At 53.3% G+C, this 23,500-nt stretch overlaps 1 protein-coding gene across 4 annotated transcripts in view; it reads right to left on the reverse strand.

Moving 5' to 3' along the window:
* The window catches only part of LARP1 (La ribonucleoprotein 1, translational regulator), a 45,851-nt gene that overhangs the window by 5,966 nt on the left and 16,385 nt on the right, over positions 1-23,500 (reverse strand). For 2 of the 4 annotated variants that reach the window (XM_059860445.1, XM_059860443.1), the window contains 17 exons: positions 10,796-10,857; positions 9,203-9,268; positions 8,309-8,477; positions 7,611-7,742; positions 7,299-7,442; positions 6,491-6,653; positions 6,129-6,273; positions 5,739-5,913; positions 4,752-4,921; positions 4,121-4,480; positions 2,905-3,028; positions 2,110-2,315; positions 1,918-2,024; positions 1,424-1,575; positions 1,024-1,168; positions 734-843; positions 116-243 (listed from right to left, as the gene is read on the reverse strand). In XM_059860445.1, coding sequence (XP_059716428.1) covers positions 116-243; positions 734-843; positions 1,024-1,168; positions 1,424-1,575; positions 1,918-2,024; positions 2,110-2,315; positions 2,905-3,028; positions 4,121-4,480; positions 4,752-4,921; positions 5,739-5,913; positions 6,129-6,273; positions 6,491-6,653; positions 7,299-7,442; positions 7,611-7,742; positions 8,309-8,477; positions 9,203-9,268; positions 10,796-10,857 — 2,558 coding nt within the window. Of the gene's footprint in view, positions 1-115; positions 244-733; positions 844-1,023; positions 1,169-1,423; positions 1,576-1,917; positions 2,025-2,109; positions 2,316-2,904; positions 3,029-4,120; positions 4,481-4,751; positions 4,922-5,738; positions 5,914-6,128; positions 6,274-6,490; positions 6,654-7,298; positions 7,443-7,610; positions 7,743-8,308; positions 8,481-9,202; positions 9,269-10,795; positions 10,858-23,500 lie in introns of all 4 variants that reach the window. The other 2 variants (XM_059860442.1, XM_059860444.1) reach the window with 1 other exon arrangement.

Genomic DNA, 23,500 nt, shown 5'->3' on the forward strand with positions numbered 1-23,500 from the left:
ACAGTAGGTGTCACTGCCCCCCTCCTGCCACCACTTACAGACCCCCAAAATCTTCCACCCTCAGAGGACTCTCTGCAGGGACCCTCAGTGTGCTGCAGGAATTGTGTCTACTCACATCTACTCGGAAGTCCTCGAGGCGCTTGAACTTGCTGAGGTATTCTTGCAGTTTGCTGTTAATGTCCAGATTTTTGGCTTTGGAATATTTTAAGAAGGCCCAGAACTTTTCCAGCCCATAGAGCTGCCCTAGAGGGAAAAATAAAAAGCCAATCCAGATGTCAGCAAGACAAAAACCAAACTAGACACCTTTCCTCCAGGCTTCCCCACAAACCCTACTGTCCTGCTGGTGGGCACAGCCTAGGCAAGATGGAACACCTGGAGGGAAGCAACCTACATCAGTGCTGGGCAGCTCCCCACTTGGGATGTCCCCAGGCTTAGCTGACTTGGTGGTGACAAGGCTCAGCCACTGCAGGGCTTTAAGAAATCACACAGGAAATGGTGCCTGTACAGGAATGCTCTGGCAGAGCTGCAGCCTCCCACTGCCCTCCTCCAAGCCCCAGCCATTTTCACGATGGTGAACTCAACCCCCTCCTGTGAAATGAGCAACAGGACATCCCAGTACTCAACATACAGCACTATGTGGCTTCCCCAAAATGAGAAGAGGCTCAGGAGCACCATGCAGCTGAGCTAACCATGCATCACTGCCAATCCCAGGGAAGCCAAAGGAGGCACCTACCAGCTTCGTAATCCTTGATGGTCTCTTCTTGGAAGTCCTTAAATATGTCTGGCCGGAATTTCTTCTCCAGCCCGTAGCTGTAGTATCTGAAAAGGCACTCCAGACCGTACCTGGGAAGGGAGCAGCACGTACAGCTCAGACACTGCTGCACACAACACGGGGCAGCAGCAGGAGACTGAGAACAACCCCAGACCCACCTTCAAGCAAGGCAGAGGCACTGCCTTAATTTGCTGTGAGCCCTGTAAAAGGCCAAACCCTGAGAAAAGGCCACTCTATCCCTCCTCTCTTACCTGTATCCCTCCTTCCCATCCTCCACAGCCAGTTGCTTGAACTCCTCATACATTTTCTTGTTGAAGTGATCTCGGAGGAAGAAGGACCAGAACCGGAAAAGCGTGTTCATCTCCTGGGACTGACCAATGCCCAGTCGTTTTCGCTCTGTTTGGGGAAGAGGGGATGATTACAATCCTCCCCCAAGGAATCAGGGGCTCATGTGTAGGAGGGCCCTGTGGCACTGTGATGACAGCCAGCCCCAGCACTGGACACCATGAGCACAGCCCATACTCTCCAGAAACCCTGGGGACACAGCAGGGCTGTCCGGTAGGACCCTGCCTCTGTCCATCCCTGCCATGTTCCTTTCCCCAGCATGGCAGCACAGACACCCTGTCCCTTCCCTCAGTGCAGGGCCCCTACCGTTAAGGCAGCGCCGCCGGTACTTGTGGTAGACGTGTTGTGTGAAGCCATTCTCCTTGAGCAGCTCGTGTGAGGGATGCTGGAACTTGGGCAGGGACTGTGGGGTGCAGCCATAGCTCCCGACAGCCGGGGTTCCCTCCGAGGGGCTGGAGCTGAGGTGAGAGACTGCTGTCAGCATCCTTCCTTGGCATCACCCAGGAGAGGGGGGATCACTCTCCACCCCACCTGTCTGTTGGTCCCACCCACACCATGTCACTATCCTGGGCTTGGGACATGAGCCATGGAGCAGTGTACTAGGAAGGGGACCAATGTTTCTAATCAAGTCTCATCCTGCTACTCTCCACGGCCACAGATTTCCCCCAAGCCTTTCCAAGAAGGGCAGGTTTGATCCAGTCACTTAACAGGAGACCTCCCCTGCAAGATACTACTTTCCCCTTCCTTCCCACACTCCCTCCCTTTCCCATTTCTGCCTCCTGCAGGTCTGTTCCAGGTACCTGATGGAGGCAGTCCGGGGCCTGTGCTCCCTGGAGTCCATAACCCAGCCCACGTGGCACTCCATCGGAGGATTCGAACTGTGCCTCGTCTTCCTCTTCCGTGGAGTCTGCAAGACACGGAGCATCACAGGTGTGTTTCCTTCCTCTCCAGGCCCCAGCTCCCACCTGTCCCCCAGCCCAGCCTTCTCCCACCTTGGCATCTATCGTCCTGCCCTCTTTCACCACGGGGTAGAACCGGGGCGTCTGCGTGGGGTCCTTGAGCTGCGGCGTGCGCGGTGTGCGGGGCGTCCTGGCGTTGCGGTAGTTGGGCGATTCTGGGACGGTCGTGGGCAAAGAGCGGGCGATGGTGGAAGGCTCAGGGACTCCGAAGAGCTTGTTGGCCAAAGCGTCTGTAGGTACTGCAGGGAGAAACCCCCGCCCTGTGTCAGCCTGGGCTCCGGGCACCGAGGCACTACCAGCCAGCAGATGGAAGCAGCAGGGGCAGGAATGCAGGGATACATCCCAGCTCTCCCACACAGGTAGCCTGAAATCCAGTTTGGCCAGAAAGCCCAAATCTGAGCAGCAGGTGCAAAGAGCTCCCCCACAAGGTATCTGCTTCCTAGTGGCTAAGAGCAGCAACAAATCCCTGTCACCAAGGACACAGCCCTGGTGTCACACAGGCAAACAAGGTCCAGCAGGCAGCTGCCTTCCAAGTACTCGAGAGGGTCCAAGAGGAAAGCCAAATCCCAGGAACTACATCTGAGCCTGCTATGGTTTCCTCACTCCACTGGGACACCCCTGCTTTTGGGCTCCTCTTCCAGAGCTCCGCAGCATTCAGCAAGGAGCATTAATCTGGGAAAGAGTCAACTCAATATTCTGTGAACTAGATAATCCACTACACCTGTGACCCCAGTTCCTTCTCCCCAGCTGCTACCCAGCCTCTAAGAACCTCTCAGCATGAGAAGCCTGCACAAATTTGGTCCCATCCATTCATGTCCCATCTCTTACCTTGCTGGAACCTGGGGGGACCAGGAGGGACTTCCTGGTTTGGATCCACGGGAGGCTCTGGGGTCAGGGTGTCAAACTGCTCCCTGCTGATCATATTCACCTTCTTGAAGTTCTCCACCTCTTGCTGCATTGGAGGAGGAAGATGGTGAAGAAACTACTCACAACCATGGCTCTGCCTGAGCAACAGCCACAACACTAGGCCCCAAAGGCAGTCACAGGGCCTGGGTGCCCAGAGGGCACTGGCTGCACAGGGGCAGGAAGGGAAGATGCAGCAGACAGAAAACTGGGCACTGCAAAGGCCACACCTGAGCCACTGATTTTGCCAAGCTCTCAGGGATCCCAGTTAGTTTCACTAACCAGCACCTGCTTCTTTAAGGCTTTTACCAGCCAGGTCAGAGACAGTGCAGTAAAGCTCAACATGAGCTCAGTGACCCATTTTTGGCCAAGACCCCCTGCCACTGTCCTGTGTGCCTAGAGCACCCCTCCCCACATCCTCACAGCCATGCTGGCAGCAGAGCACATCTCAACACACACTGTCCTTATCACCCTCAGCTTCTGTCACCCCAGAGAGCAGCACTGCTTCAGCAATGGGCCAGGTATCAAACTTAGAAGCACCAAGTCAGCTGGCAGTTCCAATAAGTCATCCCATCCCACAGCCATGAGTCTGGGCAAGTCCCTGGAAGTGAGAGTCACCAAGTTGGGACCCAAACGTTTCAAAACAGCAGATGGGCTTTCTATAAAAAGCCCATGTCTATGCAAACTGACACCAAAATGGAGAAGAGCACAGGCCAAGTGCAGCCCAGCCACCTATGAATCCATCCCCAACACACGCAGTCTCCAACAGGCTGTGCCCAAAGCACAGGGCACTAAGGGCAGTGCAGAGACGCCCAGTTCCCCGCACAGATCCGGCACTGCCAGCTGAGATCCTGGCAGACAGCAGAACAATGGGCCCCATGTTCCAGGTCACCTCACTACTGGCACTTTGTTTACGTGGCTGCAGCCTCACGTCTGGTTACAGCGCTGTGTTTATCTCCCTGGTATGGCCAAACATGATGCTGGCAGCCAAGAATCCCAAACACTGCAAGAGGACTAATCCCAGTTCAGCTCTACCCCATGAACAGGCTGTAACCCACCGCACTGCCCTTTTCACACTGCTGCACACGAGACTCCCCATGGGCCACGCAGACCCTCCCATCCTCAGATCAGCCACTCTCACCTTGATCTGTGAATACTCTGGCTCAAACTGCTCTGTCCACAGATCCTGCTCGTAGTAGTAGAGCCCATCATTGATCACCTTGGCCAGCTCTGAGCTCATTTTAGCCCTGGAGGTGTGGTTGCCAGTCCTGTCCCCACCGGGATGGCGGCGCAGGTACGGGGGGGTCTGGGTCACGATGAGGATCTTGTTCACGTCGCGGTCGTCGATCTCGTAATCCGAGTCCTCGTCTGACCAGTCAGTGAAAGTGTTCTTGCGCCCGTCCATCTGCTCCATCTCCTCATCAAAGAGGAAGTCGAGCTCCTCAGGCTCATCTTGGTCCTTCTGCTTCTGCTGCTGCGGTGTCTTTGACTCCTCTGGTTTCTGCAGGTTGGGGGGCAAGGGTGACACAGGGTAAAGACCCCACAGTGACACAAGACCCAGCTCTTGCCCCTTGTTTCTTTACCCCAGCCTGTCTGGGGAGAACACTTCATTTACACCACTGAGGAGCAGCTCCAAAAGGGCTCAGATGGACACAGGAGAGACTGGGACATCATTCCCAACAGACCCTACTTGACTGAAGCCTGCCCATGTATGATCCAAGCCACTCCAATCACTGGGAGACTCCCAGTCCAACAGCTCCAACATCACTTACCTTGGGCCTGGCTGGGGAAGGTCGGGGTCTCTTCTTCACTTCAATCCATGTCTCGGAATCCAGGTCTGGCAGACTTGTGGACAGGCCCTTGGGCATTGTCTTCAGGTTACTGACCTCCTCTGTTTTGGTGGGGACTGGGCTGGCAGGACGTGGGGAGCCTGGAGCGGACTCTGGAGCCAACAAGAGCCACAAACTGCTTTAGAGGGAGGGAGGGAACCCAGGGGGTGTAGTTACAAATTACCCAACCATTCTGGCAGCATGGCACAGCCTGCAGGACTAACTGGCACACAGTGGCCAAGGTTAACCAGCACAGTGCCCACAAGTGCTAGAGTGGGAATCTCCAGTTAAAGCTATGATGCCAGGGTGGCCACAGAGCTTTGCAGGTGACAGCTTCCCAGACATACAAAGCCTAAAGCAGGTGCTCTGCTGCTCTCTGGGAAACCTTCCAGAGAGAGTCTAGAGCCAGATCTTTTGTCAAAAGTCTTATGGCAACCCCAAGATCCTTCACATGGGCTCTCAGGCCCAGCCCTGGGCTCCTGCCAGCCCCCGTGGGATGAGGTGAAAAGAGCATGGGAAGCCCATGAAGGACAGAAGACCCTTCTGCAGCATTTTGTTGATAGCTCCACACCTGCTGCCCAATTTGTGCCCACTATGTCCTCAGCCAGTAAAGGAAGGCTGGATTCACAAGTGTCCTCTGCTCTGCCCAGCAGCTGTAGACTATTTCCAAGCAAGCAAAGACACTTTCAGCAGGACTGGCTCTGAATCCCTTCAGCCCTAACAGAGAACAAGCCACACTCAGTCTCTCACACTACCCCATGCCTGGAGGCAATAGCATTCTGGCAGTCCAAGGACACCAGCTCCCACCACCAAGCAGAAAGGCGATGGAACAGCCCTGCCCTGAGAACACTCCTGACTCTCAGGGTCTCAGTCATGCTGCAGTCCCAGCACTGCACCCCACACATCCCTCCCCATTCCCCCAGTGCTCACCAGTCTCTTTCTGGAAGCTCTGCCGGGGCACAAACTCAGGGCAATTGATGAACTGTGAGAAGTCTGTCTGTGTGTAGTCTGCCATAGGAGGGCCAGGCAGAGCCCATTTTTCTGGCTGCTCTTTCCTCCTAATCTTCTCATCCACGATTTCCACCACCTTGCTGTCCTTCAGCGCCTGGAACCAAGCAGTACTTGGTTAACTCAGGGCCTTGCTCTGGCATATTGAGGGGGTCAGCCCAAGCCATTCCTCCCCGGGAGGACTAACAGGAGGCAGGAGCAAGTCAAGAACAAGAGAAAGCTCCACTAGCACCTCATCCACAGTGAACAGGCATTACACAGGGGCGAAGAGAAGCAGAACAAGGAGGAAAGGTCCCCTTTCCTTGCCCTCACCTTGATGATGAGGCTGATGTCAGTGGTCAGCGCCTGCACGCGGTGGAAGCTGGCGATCAGCGTGATGGGCAGGAAGCCCTCCGAGTCCATCTTGCGCCGCAGGAAGAAGTCCCGCTCCAGGTTGTCCACACTGAAGTAATATTCTCTGCACAGACAATGTGTCAGTGAGAGGAAGCCCCAAACCACCATTCTCTGGGCACCCCCAAGGAAATAACCCCCACACACACTGAAGGGAGCAAGCCTGGGGAGCCCAGATGTGCCCGGTGCTGGAAGCAAAGCAGTCAACACGTCAGCTCTAACCCTTCCCATGGGATTGGCTGGACAGTCCCCACCACCCAACAAGGACAGGAGGTGGTGCTCACATCTGCCTCTTGATGTAGTCCTTGAGCAGCTCCTGGTCCACGCTGTAAAGCTCAGCACTGCTGATGTTGTCAAAGTAGTAGGTGATGTTGCTGGCGTACTTCTGGGTGCGGGAGCCATCCGAGCCCTCGAATTTCCGGTACCCATACTGGTAGTCAAAGTGCCCTGGGGGACACCAGGGTCAGCACAGAGCCCCTGGGGTCTGCCCTGCCACATGGGGGTGGACTCCTGCACAAATACGTCCCTCTTCCTGAGGATCCCCCAGAAGCCCACAGTGGAGCACCCACATCCCTCCTGCTCTCTGCCTCTGCCACAGAAGAGGCACGGAACCCTCTTACTCAAGGGTAACTGGGCAGCCCAGCTGACACACAAAGGCCCTACACTGAAGCTGCATCAGTGTTAGCACGGACACTGCTGAGTCAAATGTCAGGGCAGATGCTCTTTCTCACCCAAGCCATGACTCCTGCTTGGCTCTCAAATGCCATAAAGCTTTCACAGACTATCAACATGCTTCAATTCCTGCTCACAGAGATATTGCAAGGGGCAGAAAACATGAAAAAGAACTTAGTCTGAGTAGCAGGAAGACACCTGCTGTTATAAAAATACTAGTATGACTTATCTGCTTTGTTAACAGCAGCTCAACCTACTGGCTGCAGTGACCTGCCACAATATGCCTATGTACCCCTGGAGTGCTCTGCCCTCCCCAGCCCAATTTAGAGCCCCAGATCTCCCAGGCACGCAGACACAGAGCTCTGCACACTGTGTCACTCTCCCTGCAGTCACAAGAGCACACACACACACAATGATCACCTCCTCTGCCACGGCCCCGGCCCCTGCCCCGACCGCGGCCCCGGCCCCGGAAGGTTCCTCGCACGGCCCCTCCCTCGCTCTTCACGCTGGAGGTCTCGTCGTGGTCCTGCCAGCTGCGCTCGTGCTTGTTGTCAGGGTGCCAGCCTGCAGCAGGGGAAGGAGAGGCAGGAGGGGAGTTAGGGCATGACAGCACCTCCCCAGAGCAAGCTCACTGCACCCAGAGCCCTCTGAACGCAGGGCAGTTGCTCCCCGGTCACCAGGGCTTGCTCTGCCCCGTGGCCAGGCCAGGAGGGTCCCCAGCCCGAGCCCCACCTTTGAGCTCGCTGCGGTTGTTGGAGGGGTGCCTGTGCTGCTCGTTCTGCCGGTTGTTCCGTGAGGCCGTCTTGTCCCGGGGCACCTCTGACTTCATGTCTATCTGCAGAGGGACCCACTTGTGTTTGTTGCCTGCAAAAGGACGGGGTTTGGGTGTGACGCAGGTTCAGAGTGCGTCTGCTTCCTCCCCCACAGCCCCCATACACATGGAGGGGAGAAAGCAGCAGGGCCATTTGGACAGACCCTGTCCTCTGACACCCCTCCAGGCCTCACTGGATGCAGAAAAGCTCTGATGGGGACTCAGACATGGAGGGACGCGAGTCAGAACTTGCCTGTGGCAACTGTCGGAGCACTTGTCCTTCCTCTGCCCCTTTCTGCCTGCCCAGGCTCAGGCCAGACTGAGCCCACGTGTCAACCACAGCTAATAGAACCCACAGTGAAGGACTGTTCTGTGCCACCATGGAGCACACGGGAAGGCAGGCTCCTGCCCTGCACCTACTTGGGCTCTGCTCCACCTGCTCCCACCAAAATGACACCTGAAGCCTGCAAACACCTTTTCCCACAGCTGTCCCTGCACTGGGATCATGTTCTGCAGCAAGGCCTCCAGAGAAGGCAGAGGATGCTTCCACCTACCTGAAGGTTGGAAAGGGGAAGAGAAGCTGAGCCTGGGGGACTGCCCCCACCAGCTCCTGCCTTACCTTTCTTCTTTTGGGCTGACTTCTGGTTGTCATCATCACCATTCTTCTCCTCCCCAGACTCATCAGATTTGGTTTTCAGGCTCTCTTTGCCATCGCTCCCATCTCCCTTTTCCTGCTCTTTCATGTCTTTCTTGACAGGCAGCTTCCGAAGGGATGGTGCTTTGTGTGGCTGCTGGGGACACACCAGTGCAGGAAAAAGTGAGAGGTGGGAGTAGTGAGGAGCTGGAGGCAGCCCCCAGCTGTCCCAGGAGGAACAGGAAGACTCTGCCCTAGGCTGGGTGCATCCCTGCTCTGTACCTCCAAGAGCTGTCCTGCTCCTAGGGAAGGGCTCATGGCTGAGCAGGGCAAGGGCTCATTGAAACACCAAGATGGGCTGACAGGGAGACCTTGTGCTCATGGATGAGTATGTCCTTTAAAGGATCAGACTGCCCCTGTGACAAAAGGGTGAGTGACCACCTTGCCCTGACAGACAGCCAGGAGCGAGCAGAGCAGCATCCAAAATTAGAAAGGTTTCAATGGCACCCGTGTCCTCAGCAGGGAGGAAAGGCTGAGCCCCTTGAGCACACCAATCCCTTCTCATGCATTTTCAGTTCCTCCTGTGGAGTCCTGACCTTGGCCCAGTCCCTTCCTGCACAGAGCAGCCCTGAGGAGAGCAGGTCTGGGAGCTGGCCTACCTGCTTCAGCCAGCCCAGGGTTTAGACTGGGCTCCAGGTTCCCAGAATAGCACTGAGGGAGGGAGGCAGCCCTAAAAGGAAATTCCCAGCACACTATTCCTGGCTGCCTCTGCACTGACACTCAGCACCCCAAATGGCCTGGCTCAGCCAGTGCTTCCGGAGGGACAGGGAGGTCTGCAAGGGCCTTATCCTGCCCATCCCAATGGTTTTGTGCTCTCACCTGGACACTCTTGTGGGCTATCTCTCCAGGTGTTGGCCAATTTGTGGCATCACCAAAGTCACCAACCTGCAACCAAAGAGAAAGGTCCTGTTAGTGCACAAAGCTGCAGGTGCTCCCTGCAGCAGGGAAGAATGCTTTCCCACCACTGTCCCACAAACAGCTGTCCCCAGGAGGCTGGAGGGGGACACAAACATTGCATACACACAACCCCTCTCCCCACCAAAGCAGGAACCCTGAACTACCTCCAAATAGCTGCAGACAAGTTTATGTCCATATGTCCATCAGACATTGTAATGAGGCTGCCACCACTCCTGCAAGCTCCCAGCCTCTCACCAAATATTCTGCCCCAGCAGCAGCATTTGGCAGCAAGTTGCCCAGGGTAATTCACTCAATTACAGGCACCATCCCTTGCACAGGGAAAGAACTCAGCTTACAGCATTCTAAATACACCTGATGCAACTACATTCCACTGAAGAAGCTCTTCCAGCTAGTGGCAGGCACAGCCAGACACAGCCCCAGTCAAGTGCTAAACTACAACCACCATGTGCTGCCAACAAAGCAAGGGCATGGTCTAAGAGTGGGTGAGAAAACTCAAGCAAGTGAAGGGAACTCCCTCATTCCAATCACCCCATGGCCACACAGGGGAACATCAACTACTTCTCTGCTGAATAAATGACTTGCTTACTATCATCCTTTCTATCTCTTTCAGGTTTCAGAGAACCTGCAGGACAGAAGAAAAAAGTGAAACAGCTGCTCGGGTACCAAAGGAATCATATTTGGGCACAGAAGCTCTTCCTTGCCCTTGTGGAATTGTTATTTCTGAATTAATTTGGAGTCAAAGGAATTTTTTATCCCTCAGGAGACATGCAGGTGCCATGCTCCTCTGCCCAGGAGGCAAGTTTCCTGGGAAAACCAATTCCAGTTCAGGGCCATGCCTGTTTCACAGACAGGATCACCACCCATCCCAGAGCCCTCCTTTCTCCAAAATGGAACAGAGAAGGAAAGTCTATCAAGTTGCAGATACATCTCTATTGGCTGCTGGGAGCCAACACCAACAGCCCCCGTCCCCAGCTGTGCCGCAGAAGAAACTGTCCCTCCATCACCACTGATTCCCTGGAACAAATTGCCCTGGCTCCTCCAGAGGAGTGGCTTTGTCTGACATCAATTTCCCTGGCTCTGTGTGTGCCAGAGAGGAACAGACTGCACAAGGAAGGACAGAGCTGCAGACACACCACTGCCACACCCTGCCTACACAACAGGACTGGGCACGGGCTGAGTCCACAAGGAATCTGGGGTGTCCTCACAGTGGGGTGAGAGGTTTTCCACATCCAGGACTCCTCCAAGTGCCTCCCTGTTAGAGGAGAGGTAAGAAGGTCTCCCCTGACCTAGCTGGGCAGAAAACCAGTCACAGCAGCACGCAAGACCCCTAAAATGCTGAAGAGGAGATGGAGAACAAGGCCAGCACATCACCCTCTCCTCAAACAAGCTTTTGAAGGGACGCCTCTGCTCTCCAGACCCTTGAGAGGCTCATGCAACACTGACAATTGCACCACAAACTGGGGGCCATTGAGAGGAGAGCAGGCAGAGCCTTACCTTGCTTCCTTTCCTCTGTCTCGGGTTGGCAGCCCTCACCACTTTCGCTGGAGTTGTAAGTTCTGCAAGAGAAGGACAACAAAAGTGTTAAAACACTGCTGAGGGCTGTGAGTGGGAGTGTTGGCTTTGGAGAGAAGTGGGTAGGAAGCAAAGCAGCTCCCCCTTGAGCAAAGGAGGGCTAATAGGAAAAGGTAAACAGAAAACACAGCCAGCTCCTGACTTGAGTCCCAGAACTGCCCCATTAAGATCAGAAAACTCCTGACCAATCCAGGTGGCCCAGAGATGGACTTTTAACCCCATGCTGCTGCAGGATGGCAGTCCCTGCCTTAGCTCTGCCCTCCCCAGCCAGGGAGGAGGGGGGGCAAGGAGCTCAGCTCATGCTGCAAAGCACCCACAGAACAGCAAACAAACATGCCCTTGAAAAGCCAATTCCCATCACGGCACCGTGAGGCCAGTGCCCCCCAGGGAGGAGAGCAGGGCTCTGACAGAGATGCAAAATCTGTGGCTGCTGAAACCTGGGCTGAAGTCAGACATCCCAGCAGGGAGAGTAAGTTCAAGAGAGAATGAGCCAGTGCCTAAATCCTGCTACAGCTGAAAGTATTTAGGCACTGAAGCACCTCTGGGGTGTTTTAACACATCAGAGTGAGACTGTTGGGGTTCACACCACCACAGACCTCACAGCAAGTCAAGATCTCAACCTCACCATGGCCCATCTTGGCTCCAGCTCACACACCACCTCCTTACAAGCAGAAACAGGAATTCAGCTTGCTTTGTCCCTCAGGTCTGGTTGCAAGGTCTCTGATCAGGCTCACACAGGGCACACAGAGAACAAGCAGGAGAGCAGCACAGCTCTGCTCAACACAAACCAGCCCCACACAGATGAGGGTCTCCTCCAGGACACTGGTGCTCCACAGGGGAAGGAGAGCCCACTGGGCCTTGCCCCAAAGGGCAGCCTGTGCCAGGTGCCAGGCTCCTGCAGTGAGGATTTCTGCTGACTCACTGGCTTTGTTTAGAAGAAAAGCAGCCCTGACTGGGGTAGGGTGAGGGTGGGAGGATCAGCACCGGCTATCAAGGGATGCCCCGGGAAACACCCTGAGTAGCCTATTCAGCTCTGCTCAAAGCTGCCTTTGATCTCCTTGCAAGGCTGGACAACTTTGCCTGGATGATCAAAACCGGTCCCCATCTAAGCCTCAAAACCAGTGATTCATCCTGGCCTTGCTTAGAGCTGGAGGCTTTGAAGTGTCAATAAGGCAGAGCTAGACATGGCAGGACAGAGCCATGTGCACTCCCCTTCCCCAATTCCTTTTCCTATGGCTCCTGCATGGGGACTTCAAGCCCAGAAGAGTCCAAGCTCTCAGCTGGGTCCCTGAACCCTCCCCTTTTCCCCCAGGACCTCCCCAACCCACCTGCAGTGCCTCCCTTCATGAGCAGCAGCAGTCCCACGTGTCTCTCATTTATTCCATGTGCACTTAATTGAGAATCTTGGCTCCATGGCACAAAGCTTGCCACAGGGCTTTTAAACTTCCCTGCTAGTGTAGGAAGAGCCAGCACTTTCAAAACCACCCCCAAAATCCTCCATTCAACGCCCACAGATGTCACCAATTAAATATAGCTTCAAAAAGCACCAGGAGCTAGAGCACAAACCCACAGTCAGCCTGGCTTTCCACAGACACAGAGCACCCCTGCTTGCTCCAAAAGCACTGATGGGACTGGCACAGCCTGATCTCTGGGGCTGGGGGACAGCAGGGACAGCACTCTGCAAAGATCCCACCCAAGTGCCTGCTCCCAGCCACAGCACAGCCCCAGCCCTCACAGCAACAGCACCCAGACCTTTCCTGCAGCTGCCTCAAGGCCACAGATGTTCTTGTGCTTTTTTTTGGGAACCAATCAAAGAGAGGGGCCTCACAAGCAGCAGTGAAAGAGGACGAGGACCAAGGGGCACAGGCTGCAGGGGCAGGTGCCATAGACTCCATCATCTCTTCGGGGGAGGGAGGAGATTGTTTGAAACAAGTTCTGCTGCTTTCCTTATCTGCAAGATATGAACAGGGATCCCTTATCTAGCTGAGGTGCTGAGAAGACTAATTAGCATTTGCAGAGCACTGCAGAAGACAAAACACAAAGCACAGGGCTGCAGTCCAGCAGGGAGGGAGGCTGCGGAACATGGATGGAGCCCCAGCAATTCATAGTGGAGACCAAAGTAGGAGAGGCTGTGACTGTGCTGGTGGACACGTGGCCAGACACAGCATTTGCTGAGCCAAGACCACAGCAAGCAGAGGCTATGCATGCCTGGCACCCTCCAGGGCACGGCAACATAACCAAGGGCATCAGCAACACATCTTGTGGTCTTCAGCTGAAAAGACCCCCTGCAGGAAAACCTCACTGCATCAGCCTGGGAAGTGGAGAGCAAATGAGTGCTGCTCATCCCATGCAGGAGCTCAGCACAAGCACTGAGGGACACTGCATGCTGCCCTAGTTCACAGTCGAGCCTTTAAAAGCTGCTGACAGATGTCTCAGACCTCTGGGTCTCTCACAATCATCCTTTTGCATCTGTTTGGTGGCAGTAAGTAATTTCAGTTGCACTAGCAGTGCCTGACCACGTCCTGAAAAACAGGGCCCCTCTGTGTGAGGGGACAGACAAAACAGCTGCAGCAGGAGCCAGGGTTTAGTGGTGTGAGGCTGGCACAGGGACAGCGGGCAGGGAAGCAAGGAGCAGCTTTGCCTGCAGCCACAGAGCAGATGCTGGCACAGCCAAGAACAGAAAAGCAGGTCTTGAGTTTTGATCTGCTGCCTGCAGCCAGAACCTGATCGTTTGTCCAGCCATGGGGTTGCCCAGCCACAAGGAGATTATTCCTTAGCAACCAAGGGGATGAGGCACAGGTGAGAGCACCCACAGCAGCCCCAGCGCTGCTATCACAGCCAAACCCTTCCTGTGGCTGTGCCACAGCCAGAGTCCTCTCTGGCTTTGGACACTCACTCCCAAATGCACCTGACAAACACCAAGGGCAAGGCTGTGCAGACACCTCGTGCTTTCCTGCAGCCCACACCTGGCTGGGGCACAGAGCCCTGGAGTGGGAGGCTCACAGGGGCATCCAGGTGAGCAAATGCCTCTTACCAGACAGCCAGAGTCACAGCAGATCCACAGCTAAATATCCCTCCACCCCACCAGGGACATTTGAGGTGTGATCACTGAACTGAACTCAGCCAAGGAGACATGTCTACTAATTTATCTGAGAAAATGAGACCAAAACACCCAGCAACTGGTTCTCTGCCTTTCCATGCATCCAATGGAATTTATAATGGAATTTTGGAGAAGGTACATGAAGAGAGGGAATAAACCTGCAGTGCTGGGCAGAGGCCTGGCATTACTGCAGAAATACCTGTACCTATAGCAAGAATGCTGTAATGCCTGCTCCAGATGTACCACTTGTGCAATGGAGACAAGGGCTCCAGCAGCAGCTGGGACAGCATCAGAGGGCAGCCCAGGCTTCCAGCAGGAATGCAGAGTCCTCAGCTCTGGCACACTGTCCCTGACACAGCACCCCCTCCTTCCCCAGCAGCCAGGTCGACAGAAAGGAGCCATCCTGCTCCCTGCTCCACAGTCTGGCACCTACCAGAAACTGCTGATAAAGGAGGTTCCAAGCCAAGAGCCCGGACTTTGTGCTGAAGTGGCTGAGGCAGGGGCGCATGCTCTGTGATGCAGCTCCTGATGGGGCTGCAGGAGCCAAACCAGTATCCCCAGTTTCCCCAGAGCCCTGGCAGGAGCTTGAAGGTGCTGTGGGAGACAGAAAGCCACGTGCCCAGCGGTCCACCAGGATGCACTTCACTCTTCTATCTCCAAACAATCCTCCCTCCTTCCCACACTCCAGAGAACACTCTTGGCACATGTGAAGACTGTAAGTCATAGCCAACACAACTGGACACCTGCTCTGGCATCGAGGTTTTTAGGAGAGAAAGAGCAAGTGCAGCTTGGGCAAGGGTGAGCTGAGAAAAATGTTAAAAAATTATTTCTGCGTGGGATTATCTGTTTTCCCAGGAGATAGACAGCTCCTTCAGAGTCATTCTGTGAGGGCAGGAGAGTCCCTCCTGGGATACTGACACACAGGAAAGAGGTGGTGAAACAGCACCAACCCTCAAAGAAATTCCTGTAAGACAGACCCACCCACCACAAGCAGACCTGCCAGGACCCCACTGTGGCTGCAAGAATTCCCTTCCTGGCCTAAAAGAATACAAAGGGAGCCAACAGCTCCAAAGGTGCATCCCCACCTTCCCAACTCAGGCCACCAACCCTGTCCCTGTCCTTGCTCCAGGCCTCTGGAATCTCTCTCCCAGGGTGATCTGATCTGCACAGCAGCAGGGGCATGACATGGATCCAGAGACTCTCCTGCGGCACTCATGCACTCAGTGCAGGATTTGCATTGTGAGCCTGCCCAAGCCATCAGAGGACACAGCTGGTGAGCTTCATGTCCACCAAGAGCATGCAGGGACATTTGCAGGACCAGTCCTGCAGGCCAGATGTGACCTGCAGGCCAACAACAATCCCTGCTCCCACCAGCAGCCCGTCTCTTGCAGGCAGCGATAAAGCTCTTTTCTTTTTGAGTCCATCCCAAAGAGGACCCCCTGAAGTTACAGGCAGAGAAGCCTTGGGGGATGAGCAAACACTTTATGCTCCTTTTGTGGGTGCTGCACCCATTTTTGGGTCAACAAGAGGCTGTGGTGGGCAACACACCCTTGCTGTAAAGGGGCTTGAAAGCATCAGCAGATGGGAGGGCACCTCAGCCTCCCCAGGGAGACACTGGCAGCACCCCTGCATGCAGAGAGGTGCAGTTGTCCCCAGAGACCCATCAGCAGGATCCACTCCTGCCCTGCCTCCCAAGGAGCTGCTCCCAGCACGGCCTCAGCCCTGTGCCAGAGCTGAGATGGGAAACACTCCTCGCTGCAGCTCCGCACACGAGCGGAAAAGCCTGGGATTTAAAGCACTGACTGCATGGCATGCTCACATTTTGCTGAAGGCATCACAAGGCACACCAAGCCAGAAAGGCTCAGGACAGGCTCAGCCCACAGACTGCACCTCCTCTAGGTTTGCAATATTTTACAGCTCTACCTCCCACCAAATCGCAGCTGCAGCCAGAGGCACAGGAGTGCATGGAGGGGGAAACACAGAAGCACTGGATGGAGTTCTCCGACAGCTTTAAATGAGATGTTAGCACAAGGACATCTTCCAGCACAAATGGGTTGGTACCTCCACAACAGGGGCTCCCACCTGCTCCTGGGGACTGCAGAGAATCACAGTCAGCCCCACCACTAACACCACGTGGTCTCACAGCTCCTGGGGGCAGCGTTTGGCCTTGCTTACAAAGGTAAGAGGTATACCTGGCAACACCTCAGCAATACCAGAAGTTTTCTGTACATGCAAGAAAAACTGCAGAAGAATGGCCAAGGTCAGGACCAAGCAGAAGACTGGATCCTTAAAGTGGATGCCTGAGCAGGATTCAGGCTTGTAAAGCTCGTGGGAAGCCTGCTCAGCTGGAGCAGGAGATAAGCTGCAAGCACCATAGCTCAAAGCCTTCCAAGCAATTTTCCACAGCTCCTCAGCAGAAGCTCCACTGTACAAGCCCTACTGTAATAGCAAAGGAAGCAAGGAGCTGCCTACACCTCTCTGCAATGTAAGCTCTGCAACTGCTGCAAAGATCACTGTCTAAAAATAACTTCAAAAAGGGCATCTGACAGCTCCATGGAGAGCATGAGAACACTCCCACCTGGGTGTCCTAGGCAGCTCCAGGAGCTCAGGAGTCTGCCCTGGAAAAGTGCAGGGAGGGAAGCTGGGGCACAGGCAGGTAGAGCCAGGACAGCACTGTCACAGGCTGAGTGTGGGCATCTGAGTTCTAATCCCAGCTCTCCAAGCCCTGACATCCCTCAGCTGATAGTCCTGAAAGCCCCGGAAGAGGAGGAGCAGCTCAAGACATGTGCAGAGCTCATCTCTGCTGACAGCACAAGTGGGCAGCACAGATCCTCACAGTCTGCAGGGGCTTCAGTCAGAACAGCCTTCCTCAGAGAGCTGAGGAACAGCACTGCTCCTTTAAACACACAAAGCTGCTACAAGCTCTACACACATGCATTATCTGCAGGGTCTGACATTTATTTCCAGAGCAAATGAGGGTCAGGAAGGGTCTGGACTTACTAAAAATGCATGATCATCTTCACTGCAGCCTCTCAGTCCCAGAAACACTTCGCTTGTGACCAGCTACACTCCAGGAGGAGCGGGTCAGGAAACGCCAACAAGCATTTCTAACATAACACTGCCAGTGAGGGCAGCCTGGATTCTTCCTGGCACACACAGTTACTATTAAAGGTAGAGAATGAACTCCCTCTTAAGGGCGAGTGACATCTTTCCACTGCCTTTTCAAGCAAACCTCTTCCCTGAAGAGGATTTCTAGGAAACTCCTGACACACAATCCATGCTCACAGCCCTGCACACGATCCCTGAGATGCCAGGCCCACAAAGGATGAGACTGCACATGAACCACCTCCCACCCAGTTTTCTACAAAAAAAAAAAAAAAAAATCCTAAATGAAGGATTCTCTCCAGGGGAAACCAATGGTTCCCAGAAACCCAGAAGCATGGCACAGGGGACACAGCCAAGGTCACCCAGCTGACCAGACTTCAGAAACTGTCAAAATGAGGAAGCTGGGCTGGCTCAGGCCCCCACAGCTGCTGAGCCACCCTGATCTCTCTGAGCAGGGAAAAGGTACCCACCACCTCTGCAGGACAGGCTACTCCAGCACCAGTGCCTGACCCAGAACATCTGGTGCAGACACATCTCCAGCAATTCCTCTGCCAGCATGGAAGGCAGAAAAGCCTTCAAGGACACCTGTGAACACTCTGTCAGGTTAAATGGTTCAGGGGCAGGGGCTGGAAAAGCCGGTGGCGCTGCAGGGAAAACACCGCGTCAGTCTGGGCCCCTGAGAAAAGGCTCGAGTTGATCCAGCTGCCGCTCTGGGCACGAGGCACAGCAAGGACACCCCAGTGCTAGGACAGGAGGCCACCTGAGGCAAGGCTGCAGCAGCTCAGGGTATGCAAGTGAGCCAAATCATGGAGGAGATGGAGGGTCAGGCCCTCCCCCAAGCCAGCTCAGAGACCAGCTGATAGTTTATGACCTAAAAACTAAAATCAGTGGTGGGGGAGAGGGAGGGTTAACATGAACAGGAACTACAGGACAGCAAGGGCAGACATCCGGCAGGACTCACAACTCCTTACAAAACAATAAAAACAACCAACCCAGCCCACTCACCTTTGGGAACAATTGATTTGCAAATTAAAAGGGGGTGTCCACCCTCCAGGAGAGATCCTGAGCAGTTTCCTCTGCTCCCGTTTACCTCTGCTGCACAGTTCTGCCTGTTCTGCCAGGCTCTAATGAAAAGCTAGTTAACAGTTAATTATTACCCATTCAGACACACGATCCCCTACTCTGACTGCCGGCTGGGAGGGATAAGACAGTCACGTGATGCAAAAATCCCGACCTTATGAAAGCACGGGCAACTATATTTAGTTGGAAAAACGATGACCTAGCGAGCCTGCTCCTCCCTGGCCCCCCCTCAGAGGAGCCGACCTGCCACCTCCCCAGATCCTACCTCCATAGCACCCGGGTAGATCCTCATCCAGCAGGAACTGGAATACCTAAAGCAGGGACACCTGGCACAGGAGCAAGCCCTGTGTGCACATCCAGGCTATCCCAGGTGGAGGGGCCAGGCCAGCACACAGCCCAGGCTGAGGGACCCTCCCTCCCCATCCTCAGTGCTCTGCAGAGGGTCACCCTGTCAGCAGCAAAAGCTGATAAGCACCAAGAGCAACAAACAGGGGCCTAGCCCAAGGTCCTGGACCTTATCTTGAAAGCAGGAGGCACACTGGGAACCTGACCAGTGTGACCACCACAGGAGATGCATTCAGCAGCAACACTCCAGCTGCTGGCTTCTCTATGCCCAGGGCTGGTGATGCCCAGAGCTGGTGACAGGAATTTTTCCCCCTGGATCAGTCTACCCCTCTCTAGTCAGGGCTGGGTGACCAAGACAGACACCAGTGTGCTGAGAACAGAGTGGGAGCCAAGGCAGCACCACTGTTGCGGAGACACAGCCCTAGAAAAAAGGTGCAACAACAAAATCCAAGAGCATCACCTGCTCCCTCTGCAGTGAGAGCTTCAAAGCAGAAGAAAAGCAAAAAGCCTGAGGAGCAGACATTATTAATCTCTTGATATCAGCAGAAGGGTGCTCTCTGCCTGGATCCTGCTGTGGCCCATGAGACAGCACAGCCAGCAGCGCCCGAGGCACAAGTGAGAGGAGGTCACTGCAACGCTGCTGAACCCGTGCTGACACCAGCCCTTTCATGGCCGTCAGCCTCTTCTGCAGCTGCATCTGGGGACTTGGAAGCTGACAAAACCCTTCCTAGGAAGCATCTGGTACGTCTCACTGTAAATATTTAACAACAAAAAGACAGGAATCGGGAGCCAAGTGCCTGCAGAGAGACCCTCCAGCTCCAAGCATTCACACTGTCTAGGAGACTGTGCAGCTCCCACTGTGCCAATGGAGGGGGAGAGGGGTTGTACAAGGCAAAAGTGTGAACTCTGCACAAAATATGCCTCTGGAAAACCTGTCATCTCAAAGAACAGAATGGGTTTCCAGAAAGGAGACTGTGATGTAATTCAAATAGCATCAATCCGAGTTCCTCCTGCTGTTATTCCTGCACCTTCCTGCTACTTTGGCAGAGGCTTCCCTGAAGGACCAGTATCCCCTGAGCAGTGGTCATTTGCTAAGTGACCACTTAACCTTGCCCTCAGCCTGCACAGCTGCAAACCTGCCTCCCTGACTGCACAGAACAAGGAACACAAAGGCAGCACGGTGCAGAAATCCAGCTCCATCTCTGGGGGCAGGGGACAGTAACAGTGATTTGGTGGTAGGAGCAGGTGTAGCAAACTTTCCCAGGAATTTAGGGAGGTCATACCTAGGTCTCCCACTAAGCAAGGTGTCTCCATAAATGTGCTGAGCAAATCTTACAGTCTCATAACCACCTAGATTAAACTGGTCACAGGTATGGGGGCTTTCTCCTGTTAGTGAATCCACAGCACTAAAATCATGACAGGGCACTCAAGTATCCCTGTGATCTTTGAGAGCAAGCAGAAGGGCTTCTTTTTGTGCTACTTCAGGATTACTGCACCTCAGCTGAGCTGAGCTGATTTCAGGCATGCTTTTCCAAACAAAAGATACACCATCCTCACTTATGCCCCCTGCCTTAAGCAAGATGCAGAGACATTCCAGGTTTTTCTAAATAACTCTGATAAAACAACTTCCTTCCTGGGTTAACAATGACATGAATCCTGCTGCATAAACCACCCTCTCTAATGAAGCTAATTCCAGTGCTACAGGTGGCTGCCTCCCATGTCAATACAGAGCATAAAAGAGTACAACACCCTAATCAGACTAAGTCTTCCCAAAGGAGTCAGGAACACCTAATTACAAAATAGTGCAACATAGCAGTTTCCTAATTTAAAAATCCATCTCCCCTCCTTTTATTTCTAAAGGATTAAAAACCACTTCCTTGCAGTGGTAGTATCACCCTCATCTCTTTATGGAAAACTTCACAGCGTTTAATTCAAAGAGGCATTTATAAACTCAAGAAAGATATCCCAGACTGCTGACAGTTGTACAAAATGATCAGGTCAGGGTGCAGCAGATGAAAAAAAGCCATCAGGAGCGGTGAAACCAAGACAGAGCATCACTTGCTGCTCTGCTGAACACCAGCGCATCCTCAGCTGCACCCTGCAGTCAGCTCTGGTCTCTGGAATTCAACAAGGGCACAGGACTGTTACTGCTGCTCAAAGAAAAGCAATTAAACCACCCAGAGGCAGCTCCTCAAGAGGTGAGACTAAAAAGGCTGGGATCCTCCACCATGGAGAAGAGGAGGGCTGGCTGCAGCATGCAGGAGGCCAGGAGGGCACAGGCACAGCACACTAAGCTAGCAGGAGATCCACTTGAAGTGGCAGAAGTATTCCCTTTCAGAGCAGGCGGCAAATTTCACATAGTAGCCAGTTCTGGGAGCTGAACAGCATCAGGTGCCTGGCAGAAGTTTGGTGCTCACAGTGAAGACATCCACAGACATCCAGCTGCAAATGTGCCCTCCCAGTCCTCCTCAGCAGCAGAAGTAGGAATGCAAGAGTGTGTCCCTCAGCCTACCAAGCCCAACCCTGAATCTCTCAGGGGTGCTGAAGTCTCTCGGTTTTCCATCTGAACTCCAGATCACATGGTTTGAAATGGCTCCTTCTGAAAAGCACCCTACAGCTGCCAAATCCTGGTTGTGGGATGTGGGAGAGGACTGAGGCACTGCTGTGCCAGACAGAAGGAAAGTGAGGCTTCTCTTCACCAACTGCTTTACTTGCAAACACTATTAGATAACTGGGACGCAAACACTGCTGTGCTTCCACCTCCATAGTGCTCCCACGTGACATGGGGATGATCCAGGCTGAGGGCAGGCTGCCACCAGCATCCTATGCTGACAAGCAGGAACATGCTATGGGGCACACTACAGCTACTGTGCCTAGAAAATGGCTGAATTTTGGCTCAGGCACCCCACCTATGCAATTCCCAACCCTGATACTGCGACTCAGCATCTTCCATCACTCTGCTAACCATCTCCTTGGGAGAGGACCAGACTTCTCACCCACAGGGGAAACCAGCCATACAAACACACCTGATTAAAGCTTAAAAAACAGATCCCTGATACATGTGTGGGAGTTCTGGTGACCAGAGTAAATTAACTCATTCAATAACCTCAGCAATGAAAAGGAAGTGAGGGAGTCAAACCCAACAGCCTCAGGAATGCACAACAGCTCTGGTGGCAGGAGCAGTGCCACTCTGCCTTTGTCTGCTGCCTTCACCCTTCACTGTGTTTTGAGATACCACAGCTTCCAGATAAGCTTAGTGCACGTGAAGAAAAAGCATGGCACCAACTTTAAGGCTTTTCTGGAGAAAGGTATGAGAAAGACTGCACAACGTCTGTGCAACTACCATTCAGAGGAATCCTGCTTAAGCTTTAACTTATCTCCTAAAAAACAGACAGAATTGTAAAAAAGGCCCCAAGCTCTGTAGGTAATGTTTTCTGCAACACTGCTGACATGTAACAAACACTTTCTGAAGCACTATCATCTGCTGCAGACACACACTCATGCCCCACCCTGGAGGCAGCTGTGCATGGTCCCCAACCAGCTGGAGAACAGAGAATGGAGTAGTGCCAAGCAAAGGACATCTGAGTTCACAGCACAGGCAGGCAAAACCCAATACCCAAAGAAGACAGATCTTCAGCAAGGTGAAAAAAAGCCTCCTACAAACTGAACAGATGGGAATATATCTTTGCTCTTCAAAACCAGAGTATTTCACTCTTACATGTTAACAAAGCAAGAAAATCATGAGGGACTTACAAATGTAGAATCAAAGCCTTAATCCAGTGCATCTAGTTCTACACCATGGCCTTGGTAGCTGGCTAAAGCTCTGGAAACACATCCACAACTTCCATCCCTCTTACTTCCGTTCAGTAAGTTCAGTTACGGTGCCTCCAATGTTACACCAGACCACTCTAAACCAGTGAGTTATTTTCCCTGAAATCAGCTTTAAGACACCACAGCTGATTTCCATACTTCCAATGCCTCCACCATCAACAGTGATTTATCCTCACACCATCCATGGTGAAATGGGATCCCATGCCAAGCCAAAGATGGACACAGTGACATGCCTGGGGTGACACAAGGCCAAGTCAGGCACTGACTTCCATTCCCGGTGCCTTTGCTATGGCACATCCCCACATGGCACTACAGCTCTAAAACAGGCTCTCACTGGCTGATCCTGGTATCACTGGTTAAAGCACAAACCTTTCCTTCAGTCTTGGCACGTCCACAACATCAGCCTGGATGAGGAGCAATTTTTTTTTCCTGGCAATTTGGGAAAGGCAGGAATTGAGATCATCAATGTTTGCTTCTGAAAACTACATTACTTTCCTGATTTGGAAACTCCATCCAGAGCAACCTCGCTCTCCCACAAGGCTGCACACATGACTGGGGCCAGGAAGTTTTTTCTTTGCACCGATGGCAACACAGTGAGCAACTTGGTTGTCCTTAACAGCAATACTCAACAGTAAAACAAAAACTACAAGCCAAGGGGGAGGTCTGTATCTTCCTAAAGTACTGCAAATTCAAATATATATCCTCAGGTTCACAGACACCCACCTGTATACAGGTAACATATAAACAACAACAATCTGAGTTACATTTGCATCCTGACACATCATGTTTTCAATTATGTGGGATGAGCAAGACCTACAAGTTCCCAAACTCCTCCACCCTGGACATCCAAATTTGCTATGCTACAATGTATGGGAGGAAAGAACCTCCCAGCTGTTTAGTCATCACTACATGAACGCATAAAAGATGTCACTGCTATACAGGGGTGACCAAATATTAGAGGTTTGTTTAGGAAGTTCTTTTGTTTCGGTTTTTGGGTGGGGTTTTTTTGGGTTTTGTTTGTGGTTTGGTTTTGGTTTTTTTACACCAGTGTCCATTGCATATTCCAGACTGTACATTGCATGTACCAGTCTTCTAAGTTTGGTGAGTGCTGACTCTGAAGGAAGAGAAGTGCAGGGAAAGCAAGGGAGCAGGAACTTTGAAGAGCT

Source organism: Haemorhous mexicanus, chromosome 15, assembly GCF_027477595.1.
Source record: "Haemorhous mexicanus isolate bHaeMex1 chromosome 15, bHaeMex1.pri, whole genome shotgun sequence".
Taxonomy (NCBI): Eukaryota; Metazoa; Chordata; class Aves; order Passeriformes; family Fringillidae; genus Haemorhous; species Haemorhous mexicanus.